At 44.8% G+C, this 13,563-nt stretch overlaps 3 protein-coding genes across 3 annotated transcripts in view; 1 reads left to right on the forward strand and 2 right to left on the reverse strand.

Annotated features, from left to right (window-relative positions):
- LOC141094243 (uncharacterized) overlaps positions 1 to 13,563 on the reverse strand; it is a 1,213,871-nt gene that overhangs the window by 1,168,363 nt on the left and 31,945 nt on the right. The gene's annotated exons all lie outside the window — the stretch shown is intronic.
- The window catches only part of LOC141094226 (uncharacterized), a 754,752-nt gene that overhangs the window by 310,714 nt on the left and 430,475 nt on the right, over positions 1 to 13,563 (forward strand). The window lies entirely within an intron of this gene.
- LOC141094289 (uncharacterized) overlaps positions 1 to 13,563 on the reverse strand; it is a 37,353-nt gene that overhangs the window by 10,686 nt on the left and 13,104 nt on the right. Inside the window, exons 3-5 of the mRNA XM_073580126.1 lie at positions 13,412 to 13,535; positions 13,231 to 13,328; positions 12,942 to 13,032 (exon numbers count right to left, since the gene is read on the reverse strand). Of these exons, the coding sequence (XP_073436227.1) occupies positions 12,942 to 13,032; positions 13,231 to 13,328; positions 13,412 to 13,535 (313 nt within the window). The remainder of the gene's footprint in view (positions 1 to 12,941; positions 13,033 to 13,230; positions 13,329 to 13,411; positions 13,536 to 13,563) is intronic.

The following is a 13,563-nucleotide window of genomic DNA, read 5'->3' on the forward strand; positions in this document are numbered from 1 at the left end:
TAGCCTTAGTAACGTTAATATCACTTCCTTCATTTGGTGTGTGCAATGGGTCTCCGACCTCCCTATGACAAGAAAGTCGTCCAGGTATGGGACGATCACCATGTCCCGGGAACGAAGAAATGACATTACCTCAGCCATCATCTTGGTGAAGACTCTGGGGGCTGTAGACAGGCCGAACGGAAGAGCTACGTATTGGTAGTGTTTGACCTGACCTTGGACATAGAGCTCTACTCTCAAGTACTTTTGATACCCCCGGTGGATTGGGATATGATAGTAGGCATCTTTTAAGTCTATCACTGCCATGAGGCAGTGCTGGAACAGGATTTTTGTGGCCGTATTGATTGACTCCATTTTGAAGGAGCAATTGTCTACCCACTAATTGAGCCTCCTCAGATAACTATGGTCCTCCAAGAGCCGTCTGGTTTTTGTATTAAAAAGAGGGGGAGTAGAAGCCCCTTTCCTTCTTCTTGAACTGGGACCCGCTCTAGGACTCGTTTTTGCACTAGTCCCAAGACTTCCGTCTCCAGGGTCAGTTGTTGCTCTTGGGCTTTCCTTTGGGGTGTCATTATAAAGGTTCGCCTGGACGGACGGGTGAATTTTATTTATTTATTTTTTAAACCGTCCTTGATTATGCTCAGGACCCATGTACTGGGGGAGATATTTTGCCCAGGCGGGAAGGAAGAGAAAAAGTCCTCCCCCTACCTCCGACCTGATGTCATTGGGGAGATTTTTTTGGAGGAAGTAGAGGGCCCTTTAAACATATAGCCCGATCCTCTCCTTCTATTAAAGTCCTAATTTTTCCTATCTCCCGTGGGATGACCCCTGCCACATGCTCCAAAATTTGCTCTAGCTTTTTCCCGAAGAGGAACTGGCCGTCACATGGAATGCAGTCTATGTTTTGATGGCAAATCCCCCGGACACCCTTTAAGCCACCGGGTTTGCCTTGTTGCATTTGATAAGCTTGTCGCTCTAGCTGTTAACCTCGCGGCATCTGCTGAGGTATCTGCTAGGAAAGCCACAGCTCCGTGTACCAGTGTCAGATTAGACAGTATTTCGTCCCTAGGAACGTTATCCCTGATCTGGTCCTCTATTTGTTGTAGCCAGGCCATGAGGGCATGAGCGGTACAAGTACCAGCTATTGCTGGTTTTTATCCACCTGCCGATGCTTCCTGGATATGCTTCAGGAAACCATCTGCTTTTTTATCAAGCGGGTCTTTCAGCACGCCAGAGTCCTCTAATGGTAGAAATACTTTTTTGGAGGATTTAGCTACGGCACCATCAATCTTTGGGATTTTTTCCCAGGTTTCTGAGTCTTTTTAAATGGGTACCACCTTTTTGATGTAGAAAGTAAGGCACCCGACCTCTCAGGGTTTTGCCCATTCCCTGTCAATTAAGGCCTTTATCTCATCATTTACAGGGAAGGTGCGTTTTTTTTTTTTCCTTTTCCTCCAGTCCTCCAAACATAACCTCCTCCCTTGAATTAGGAGACTTTTACTCCTTAAGGCTCATTGTAGACCTGACAGTTTTGACCAGCTTTTCCATGTCCTCTGTTTTGGAAACACGGACGGCCCCCTATATCTCTGTCTGAGGAGGCTTCTGAGGACTGAGTAGAGGAAGAGGAGGTGGAGGGGGACAGGGTTTTTTCACGGGGGGAGACTCCGTTGTTGATTATGGGAGATGTTAACAACACTATGAATGATTATTGGGATAAAGTAAGACCGGCAGGTACGGAAGCTGGACAGGACAGGATGACTGCCATGATGCAAGCTGAGAGGAAAAGGGCATTTCAGCAAGCCCAATTCTTTGAAGAAGGAGAGTAGGTCACTTGTTGGCGGTGATATCTGCGGCACAGAGGGAGTCTTCCAGGGTGTATAAACTGAGAGATCAAACAGGGGCGACTCTGACAGACACAAAGGACATACTGGAGGTCTTCAAGGCATATTACATGGCACTGTACACTTCGAGAGCACGGGACACAGAGGGGGATGTGGAGAATTTTTTGGAAGGCATTTCACTACCTAAATTGTCTGAGGAAGATAGGTTGAGGTTGGAAGAACCTGTGAGTGTGGAGGAGGTGGAATGTGCAATACTGTCTATGCCCAATAACAAATCTCCAGGAGCTGATGGTCTACCTGGGGAGGTGTACAGGGAGTTAGTGGAACTGCTGGCTCCGAAATTGAAATCTGTGTTTGATGAGGCTTTAGTGACGGGGGCACTGCCGAGATCAATGGAGGAAGCGGTGATAGTAGTTCTGCCGAAGGAGGGAAAAGATCCCATGGATGCGGAGTCGTACAGGCCCATTTCGTTGTTGACAACGGACGTCAAAATACTCGCTAAGATCCTGGCCACCCGGCTCACCGGGGTTGCGCATACCATTATACACGAGGACCAGTCAGGCTTTATGCCTAACCGCTCCACGGCTGTTAACTTAAGAAGATTATTTCTTAATATGCAACTGCCTGCTGATAATGGTGGCAGGAGAATAGTGATGTCATTGGACGCTAGGAAAGCATTTGATAGCGTGGAATGGCAATACTTATGGAAAATCATGGAACTGATGGGATTCGGCCCCGCGTTCATGGCCTTGGTGAAGTTATTGTACTCATCCCCAAAGGCGGTAGTTAAGGTGAATGGAGAACAGTCCGGGATGTTTGACTTGCATAGGGGCACAAGGCAGGGGTGTCCGTTGTCCGCGCTATTGTTCGCGGTGGCAGTGGAGCCCCTGGCGGCCAAGATCAGAGCTGAGAGGGGAGTGGTCGGATTTAAATTTGGGAAGCTGGAAGAAAAAATATCATTGTATGCCGACGACATCCTGTTGTTTTTGGAAAGTGCAGGAGAGACACTGGGGTGCGTGATGGATGTAATTAAACAATTTGGGAGCATTTCGGGACTGGAGATAAATTGGCACAAGTCTTATGTCATGGCTGTGGATAGAGCAATAGAAGCGGAGGAGATAGATGAGAGGGGGAAACAACTCCAGCTAGTTTCACAGTTTAGATACCTAGGGATATGGGTAGCTCTTCCACTGTCCCGATTCATGGATCTGAATTTGGTTCCTCTGCTAGAGAAAATTAAAGGGAAAATAGGTGCATGGTGCAATTTGGCTTTAACGTAACAGGTAGAACTAACCTGATTAAGATGGTCCTTATGCCACAACTAATGTACGTTTTGCACAATTCGCCGATATGGCTACCAAAAAAACGGTTTCGGGGCATTGATTCTTTCTTCAAATCCTTGATATGGGACAAGAAGCAGGCACGGATTAAATTTGGAACTCTGCAAAAAGGAAAGGAAGAGGGAGGACTGGCCGCACCAAATCCATGGGTCTATTTCTTGGCAGTACAGGGCCAGCATGTCAGGGGATGGAGAGAGCTCGATTGTGGAGGAGCAGCTCACCGGGTGCTGGTACATGTGACAGGGAGACGCCCACTTATCCAGGGTCTAGAGGATGGTACCTTTAAGAAACTGGGAGCACCATATCCTACCATAGGCATGATTCAGAAGGTATGGGACACCAAGGATCAGAGGGGTGGATGAGCTGACTAGGTACTCACCGGTGTGGGACAATAAGCATCTGCCGGAACTTAATAAGCTGCGTCAAATGGGCAATTGGAAGGCGAAAGGAGTGAGATATGTGTGCCAGCTGCAGAGTGGAACGGACCTGAAGACCTTTGAGACATTGAGAGAGGAATTTGATTTGCCTTCGGTATGGGGGTTTCAATACTATATGCTTCGACATGCTTGGAGGGCACAGTGTAGATTGGGAGCCATGACGGTTCAGGGTGACATTGTACTAGACTTTGTGTGTATGAAGGAAGGGACGAGTGGAGTTATATCGAGCATATATCATGATCTACTACACTCCTATCTGGGGGACAATCACCTCACTGCAAAGAGTAAATGGGAGAGACCTCCCTCTCCCATTTACTCACCTCCGGGTACCCTCACAACAGAACAATGGGAGGCTATTCTTGAATATGTCCCGAAGATCTCTCTAAGCGGGCAGGCACGGCTCTCCCAATTATATGTAATACATAGAACATACAAAACACCGCTGGTCCTATTCAAGGCGGGCTTGAGGGGAGACTCTAGCTGCTCTAGATGTGGCACAGACCAGGCCGGACTGTTACACATGTTATGGTCGTGTCCGCGGCTGGTGGCATACTGGCTGGTCGTTATCAACAAAATTGAGAGAGCTTATACATGTACGCTCGACAGGAATCCAGTGCTGTGTGTTTTGGGGGAGGTGGATGGGATACCTGTCTCAGAACATTACAAAGTGGCAATAGCGAGGTTGCTGTATGTGGCACGCAAACTAATAGCACGAAAATGGAAGGATTCGGAACCCCCCACTAGGAGGGAATTTATTGCTCAGACACGTACGGTAATGCATTTAGAGGAAAGCATTTACAGGCGAAGGCATGGTGAAAGCACTTTCGAAAAAATATGGTCCGCCTGGATGGCGGTGATATGATTGCTAAGACTCTCAAGTATACCCGGCACAAGGAGTATTGGGGGAGGGGGGAGGGGGGGATGGCTTTGATTGTATTACTACAAGATATGTGAATTGTTACATGTTTATTGATATCCACTGTTTATTGTTTAAAATCTTTTGAAACCTAAATAAAAATAACTGGTTTAAAAAAAAAAAATGAAAAAAAAATAAAAGAAGGTTACAATTTTATAGCCTCTTTTTTCTTAAAGAAGACAGGGGGTTTAGCTACATGTCTCATTGCACACCCTGCTAACGTGTATGAGGACAGTATAGTGAAACAACTGCTGAGAACAAGCTCAGAAGATCTGACGTTACAGAGCCCGCCATTATCCAAGCATACGGTTATTGCATACGGATATTGCAGCAACCTCCTAATGGTCGGACCAAATAATCGGACCATGCGGAGCCCGCCATTATCCACGCAGAGCCGACAAAGGGATATCACAGCGGTCGCCAAACTGTTGAATCATGTCTCAAGGACGAGCATCCTCTTTCAAGACGAGATCATGAGTTGGTTCCTCCAAGACATCATCCGTCAGCAATGCCGCCGCTATTGCCCGCTCAAAAGCTGAAGCGGCAAAAACAAGAAGCACCTTTGCTGAGCAAGAGATAGAACTGAAACTACAACAAGCATCCCTAGATGCGGAAAAAGCGTCACTGGATGCAGAAAAAGCACGCCTTGAAGCAACATTACAGACACTTGCAATTGAAAAAGAAACAGCAGCTGCCATAGCAGAAGCAGAAGCCTTAGAAGCTGCCGTATATTCTGACGACGAACACAGCAGTGTGCTAGGCCTACAACAAGTTACTCACGATCCATTGCAGCGTACCGCAGAGTACGCCCATCAGCATTCCAAATTAAATGACGATCCAGACCCACAGGCGAAGACAGAGCATTTTGTCAACAAGTCAAGCAAACCAGATAATTCGGACCCCCAGAAAGCCAACTATCAGTCTCCCTACCAAAAGCAAGGAAATACACATTGGGATGATACTGACTACAATAATCTTTCTCCTGAACAGAAGATCCGGAATCTGTCCCGGCTTAAAGAGAATCTCTTCACTTCAGAAAGGTACTACAGCAGTTGGACCAAACCAGAGACATCTAACAGGTATGATCGCACAGCACACATGTACTCTGACAACACTCCATCAGTTGGCATCAGTGCCAATCAAGCAACAATGTACTTTGCCAAGTTCCTTGCTCAACCTGAGTTGGTCACTAAGGGACTTGTAAAGTTCAGTGATCACGCTGAAAACTACAGGGCTTGGTGAGCCTCCTTCAAAAATACCATAAGAGACATAGGTCTATCATGTAGTGAAGAAGTGGATCTCTTAGTAAAATGGCTAGGAAGTGAGTCTGCCAAACACGCAAAGAGAATCAGAGACATTAACGTAAATTATCCAGATGTCGGCCTCAAAAGAATTTGGAATAGATTTGATGAATGCTATGGCTCAGTAGAGGTTATCGAAAGTGCCTTGTTTAAAAGAATAGAGGACTTTCCTAGAATAGCGAACAAGGATTATTCAAAGCTCAGAGAATTAACTGACTTGTTAATGGAGTTGTGTGTAGAAAAAGCAGGAGATCTTGTGGGGTTGACATACACTCACTGGCCACTTTATTAGGTACACCATGCTAGTAACGGGTTGGACCCCCTTTTGCCTTCAGAACTGCCTCAATTCTTCGTGGCAGAGATTCAACAAGGTGCTGGAAGCATTCCTCAGAGATTTTGGACCATATTGACATGATGGCATCACACAGTTGGCGCAGATTTGTCGGCTGCACATCCCTGATGCGAATCTCCCGTTCCACCACATCCCAAAGATGCTCTATTGGATTGAGATCTGGTGACTGAGGAGGCCATTTGAGTACAGTGAACTCATTGTCATGTTCAAGAAACCAATCTGAGATGATTCGAGCTTTATGACATGGCGCATTATCCTGCTGAAAGTAGCCATCAGATGTTGGGTACATTGTGGTCATAAAGGGATGGACATGGTCAGCAACAATACTCAGGTAGGCTGTGGCGTTGCAACGATGCTCAATTGGTACCAAGGGGCCCAAAGAGTGCCAAGAAAAAATTCCCCACACCATGACACCACCACCACCAGCCTGAACCGTTGATACAAGGCAGGATGGATCCATGCTTTCATGTTGTTTACGCCAAATTCTGACCCTACCATCCGAATGTCGCAGCAGAAATCGAGACTCATCAGACCAGGCAACGTTTTTCCAATCTTCTACTGTCCAATTTCGATGAGCTTGTGCAAATTGTAGCCTCAGTTTCCTGTTCTTAGCTGAGAGGAGTGGTACCCAGTGTGGTCTTCTGCTGCTGTAGCCCATCTGCCTCAAAGTTCGACGCACTGTGCGTTCAGAGATGCTCTTCTGCCTACCTTGGTTGTAACGGGTGGCAATTTGAGTCACTGTTGCCTTTCTATCAGCTCGAACCAGTCTGCCCATTCTCCTCTGACCTCTGGCATCAACAAGGCATTTCCGGCCACAGAACTGCCGCTCACTGGATTTTTTTTCTTTTTCGGACCATTCTCTGTAAACCCTAGAGATGGTTGTGCGTGAAAATCCCAGTAGATCAGCAGTTTCTGAAATACTCAGACCAGCCCTTCTGGCACCAACAATCATGCCACGTTCAAAGGCACTCAAATCACCTTTCTTCCCCATACTGATGCTCGGTTTGAACTGCAGGAGATTGTCTTGACCATGTCTACATGCCTAAATGCACTGAGTTGCCGCCATGTGATTGGCTGATTAGAAATTAAGTCTTAACACACAGTTGGACAGGTGTACCTAATAAAGTGGCCAGTGAGTGTATGTCGACACTGCTAGAGGTGTGAACCCCATAGTTCAAAAACTCCCATATAACCTGCAAGACAAATGGGTTACATATGGTTCTAGGTATAAACAGACTTACAATGTACCATTTCCTCCATTCAATGTGTTTGTAGATTTTGTCTCAGAACAAGCAAAAATTAGAAATGATCCTAGCTTTGATTTCATGCTGTCATGTGCCAATAACTCTGTTAGTAAACCTCACAGAACAACTGTAGAGGTCCACAAAACTAACATTTCTTCCACAGGTTCAGTTCGCAAAGAGTTCAGCTCCGGTCAAGGAGAAGACAAATCCAAGGACCCAAGCAGGCAGTGTCCCTTACACAAGAAGCCACATTCCTTACTTAAGCGCAGAGCTTTCAGAGAAAAGTCATTGGAAGAAAGGAAGGCCTTCCTTAAGGAGAACCGTATCTGCTACAAATGCTGCTCTTCAACATCCCACTTCGCCAGGGACTGTGAGGTTAGTGCAAGGTCTACCGAATGTGACAGCACCGAACATAACTCAGTTCTACTCCCTGGACCACCATCGGATGCTTTGCTCCAAGAGCATAGCCGGGAGCTGAATGACTCAAATACTGACACTCCAGCCATTACTTCTAAGTGTAGAGAAGTTTGTGGAAATCTCATAGGAAGCAAGTCCTGCTCTAAAATTTCCCTAGTGAGAGTCTACCCGGCAGACGAAAAGGACAAAGCCATCAAAGTATATGTGATTTTAGATGATCAGAGTAACAGGTCATTAGCCAAGTCTGTCTTCTTTGATAGCTTTAGGGTCAGAGGACCCAGTGCCCCCTACTCTTTGAAAACTTGTGCCGGTATTGTAGAGACAGCTGGTAGAAGAGCAACAGGCTACGTAGTCGAGTCTATAGATGGCCAAATGTGTCTGCCCTTACCAACCATATTGGAATGTAACCAGATTACTGACAACAGGTCAGAGATACCAACGCCTGAAGTGGCATCGTATCATTCTCATCTGAAGCGTATAGAACGCCTGATTCCCAACCTCGCCCCAGAGGCTCAAATAATCTTGCTCCTAGGGAGAGATATTCTACAAGTTCACAAGGTTAGACAACAGATCAATGGCTCACACAATGCTCCATATGCTCAGAGACTCGACCTTGGGTGAGTCATTGTAGGAGAGGTCTGTTTAGGAGGTGCACACAAACCGACAGTGGTTAACAACATGTTTACCAGTACTCTTGAGAATGGACGTCCATCCCTCCTTCAACCATGTGAAAATCGCTACTTCATAAAGGAGTTGCTACACAGCACATCAGCACCAAGTATCTTAGCGAGTCGTGCCAATGATGATTGCATTCAGAATTGCGACCAAGATCACCTTGGGTGTACGGTCTTCCACAACACCAAAGAAGATAATCGTATAGCAATGTCATTTGAAGATAGACTGTTCCTAGAGATGATGGAGCAAGGAATGGTGAAGGACAAAATGAAGAGCTGGATTGCATCTCTACCCTTCAAGCCTCAAAGACATCGCTTGCCTAACAACAGAGAACAAGTTTACAAACACTTTGTCTCCCTCATGCACAGCTTCTGTAGTAGACCAAAGATGAAAGACCATTTCTTAACCTTCATGGAGAAGATATGTAAGAACGGTCATGCAGAGTTAGCACCTACACTTCAAGACTTTGAGGACCACTGGCACCATGGTAAACACGTCCACACAGCTCTACAGCTAGAGCAGTCGAAGAATATAATTATCCGAGCTGTACAACGGGAAAACTATGCCAAAGAAATTGACTGTTTAACCAATCAACGACCAATACCAAAAGATAGTGTTCTGAGGAAACTCAGAGCAGCAAGAGAACTGCAACTCTCTTCCAACTTGGATATGAAGGATGTAGAAAAATACCTAAGTGTACAAGGGTGTACTTGGACTTTTAACCCACCACATTCTTCACATATGGGAGGTGTATGGGAGAGAATGATAGGTGTCACAAGGAGAATCCTCGATTCAATCTTCTTACAGGAAGGATCTGCAAGACTGACACACGAAAGCTAGACAACATTCATGGCCAAAGTGTCAGCCATCATAAACGCCAGACCGTTGACTCCAATTTCCAGTGATCCTGATGACCGAACTGTTCTCACCCCAGCCCTGCTGCTTACGCAGAAGACCGACCCTAATTGCTCTCCACCTGGAGAATTTAATGTTAAAGACCGTTACAGGAGTCGATGGAGACAAGTACAGAGTCTCTCCAATGCCTTTTGGGACAATGGAAAAAGCAGTACCTGCCTAATCTGCAACAGAGGAGAAAGTGGCAAACCAGCAAGCCTAACCTCCAGCCTGGCGATATAGTACTAATGAAAGACTGTCAGTCTCGGAGAAACGAATGGCCATTGGGTCTCATTACCCAGACATTCCCAAGTAAGGATGGAATCGTACGTAAGGTGGAAGTAAAAATAGGAAAACAAGGCGAGACCAAATTGTTCCTCAGGCCAGTAGGGGAACTCGTTCCGCTGTTCTCGTCCAATAAACACGATAGTGACGTCGGCTGATGTCAAGCGGGGAGTGTTCTGTCCAGCCATATAATTGCTGTCTAGAAAGTCATTTCTGTGTGTATTAATGCTTCATATATTTCATACTGTAAGGTAACAGCACCACCTGCTGGCCGTTTAATGCATAGATTCTAGTTTAATTTGCAATGTATTGTGGGAATTGTTGCTGTTACATCATAGTCTTGTGTATGACACTGTGAGGGGAACAGCAGCCATTATCCCTCCATATGTCTTAGGAGAAACTACATCATTTGTGTTCTTCATGCTTCTTTAACAGCCTGCTCTAAGCATAGTTGGTAAGCACTATCTAGGTGTTATAATCCTGTGTTTATAATGTTGTTGTATTAAATAGGTGATCATCAGCTATGTATTACCTCATGTTACCTATGTATTACCTCATGGTACATATATATTACCTCATGTTACCTATGTATTACCTCATGGTACCTATGTATTACCTCATGGCACCTATATATTACCTCATGGTACCTATATATTACCTCATGGTACCTATGTATTACCTCATGGTACCTATGCATTACCTCATGGTACCTATATATTACCTCATGGTACCTATGCATTACCTCATGGTACCTATGTATTACCCCATGCTAATGTGTATTACCTCATGGTACCTATGTATTACCTCATGGTACCTATGTATTACCTCATGGTACCTATGTATTACCTCATGTTACCTATGTATTACCTCATGGTACCTATATATTACCTCATGTTACTGTGTATTACCTCATGGTACCTATGTATTACCTCATGGTACCTATGTATTACCTCATGATACCTATGTATTACCTCATGTTACCTATGTATTACCTCATGGTACCTATGTATTACCTCATGCTACTGTGTATTACCTCATGGTACCTATGTATTACCTCATGGTACCTATGTATTACCTCATGGTACCTATGTATTACCTCATGTTACCTATGTATTACCTCATGGTACCTATGTATTACCTCATGCTACTGTGTATTACCTCATGGTACCTATGTATTACCTCATGGTACCTATGTATTACCTCATGATACCTATGTATTACCTCATGGTACCTATATATTACCTCATGGTACCTATGTATTACCTCATGGTACCTATATATTACCTCATGGTACCTATGTATTACCTCATGTTACCTATGTATTACCTCATGGTACCTATGTATTACCTCATGTTACCTATGTATTACCTCATGGTACCTATATATTACCTCATGTTACCTATGTATTACCTCATGATACTGTGTATTGCAGACTATCTGTATTTTATGCTCTGTGCAGTTATATATTCTGAAATGCTCCTGTTATTGCATCCTATAGTTTAACCCTTTCCTGTCACATCTGCAATCAATAAAAGAAGGTTACAATTTTACAGCCTCTTTTCTTAAAGAAGACAGGGGGTTTAGCTACATGTCTCATTACACACCCTGCTAATGTGTATGAGGACAGTATAATTTGGTTCAGCTGTATATCATGCTGGGGGACATAAACCATGTTGGTGGACATATACATGGATGGGGGAGCATATACCAGGCTGGGGGAGCATATACAAGGATGTGAGACCATATACCAGGATTAGCTATTGAACCCGTTCTACACCCGGGGGGTGAGCATTTTTATTGGTGCATTTTTGTGCTATGTTATAGGGATCCTGTCACAAGAAATATCGTTGTTAACTTGCAAATATGTAATCAATCTGCAGGTTAACAGTGTCATTATGCTGCCTGGTGCAGCACGCAGAAAAATGCAGAGGGGGGAAATGATCTTTGTTCTTGGCAGTATGGTCATTTCAAAAAAGTTTGCTCATTTCTGCATCAAGATGTTTATTCTTCCCAAGTGAGCTCATCCAACACATCACATAAAGTAGGGTATCAATAATCAATTGTGTACAGAAGGTATAGAGAAACACCTTTGTACATAGAAGAACTTCATATGCTGCCATGTCACGTCTCACCATGACTACTCTGTAATGCTCTTGTACTGGCATGCTCCTGCACTGTCACTTTTCTAACCAGCCTTCACAATATAGTCCATGGCTGCGCTGGTGGAGATGCTGCACTAAATTCACAGGGTCACTTACTTCATTGTCTAAGGATATGTTTCCATAGTAAGGATTCCTCCAGGATTTGCCGCGGATTGGACGCTGCATAGTTTGCAAAAGAGAAGACTGAGAGGAGACTTAATAGCTGTCTACAAATATCTCATGGGCTGTCACATTGTAGAAGGATCAACTTTATTCTCATTTGCACAAGGAAAGACTAGAAGCAATGGGATGAAACTGAATGGGAGGAGACACAGATTAGATATTAGAAAAAACTTTTTGACAGTGAGGGTGATCAATGAGTGGAACAGGCTGCCACGAGAAGTGGTGAGTTCTCCTTCAATGGAAGTCTTCAAACAGAGGCTGGACAGACATCTGACTGGGATGATTTAGCGAATCCTGCTCTGAGCAGGGGGTTGGACCAGATGGCCCAGGAGGTCCCTTCCAACTCTACGATTCTATGATTCTACAGCCACAGCGTGCAATCTGCAGCGTCCAGATGTACAGCATAGTGGAGGGGATTTTATGAAATCCCGTCTCCACTATGCGTGCACGGCGGCCCTGCGTAGCCAGACATGCGGCGCGTCTTTATAAACCGCAGCATGTCTATTTATCTTGGAAGACGCTCAGTCTCCGCAAGATAAATAGCCCAGTCTATGAATAGGATGCGGTGATTCCGCATGGTTCAATGAACACAATGAGTACAAAAGCCAGCAGCGCTTTGGGTGGAGCCAGGTTTCCACTGCGTCCAAAGTGCTGCATATCCGGACCATGGACACATACCCTTAGAGTCAAATTAGCCAATCTGTTATTACCAGAGCTAAGATGTTACCCGGTTTTGAGTAGATTATTACCGGACCCTACTTCTAAATCCTTTCCTGATCTACTTAGATATTTTTTATTGACCTCAAAACGGGTTTGGCTTCTCACTTGACTGTCCTTCCAGGACCGGTACGGCCGGTAGAAATTTAACATATAATTACAGTAGAATCTGTGGCTTCTCTGCATTTAGTGGTCACTACTCACCTGGGTAGTCATATGTAGGAATCTCCTCTTTACACCGCTCATCACCCCTCACATATGTCTCTGTAGTATTAATATGGGTCAGATCTTCACCCTGAAACAAATATTGTAAAAATCACCGACAGATGGAGAAGTCCCATCTATGATCAGCTCTAATCCTGCCATCTCCACCGCTCTCATTACACAAGTATAAAACATATAATACTGGTGGATAAAACAAGACTGAGCACAAGACCTTCACAGCCGTCTACACATCATAGGGGAGATCTCATGACACCTTCTCTCCATCTACCTGATGATCCTGAGGAACATTGGGATCTTCTTGTTTACAGCCCTGTGGAAGAAGAGGACGGGGACATCTCTCTGGTGTTGTCCTCTTACTGGATAGATCTGGAGGAAACACATACAGGGACTGAATTCATTCTTTACATACAGATAGTTATAAGCCGTGTGTATATAATCCTGTCGATTACCTGGTGATGTGAGGGGCTGGGGAACCTCCATCATGACGTCCTTGTAAAGATCTTTGTGTCCTTCTAAATACTCCCACTCCTCCATGGAGAAATAGACAGAGACATCCTGACACCGTATAGGAACCTGACATAGAGAATGATACTGTCATACC

Source organism: Dendrobates tinctorius, unplaced genomic scaffold (genome assembly GCF_039654945.1).
Source record: "Dendrobates tinctorius isolate UK_male_01 unplaced genomic scaffold, ASM3965494v1 ptg000063l, whole genome shotgun sequence".
In the NCBI taxonomy this organism is placed as follows: domain Eukaryota; kingdom Metazoa; phylum Chordata; class Amphibia; order Anura; family Dendrobatidae; genus Dendrobates; species Dendrobates tinctorius.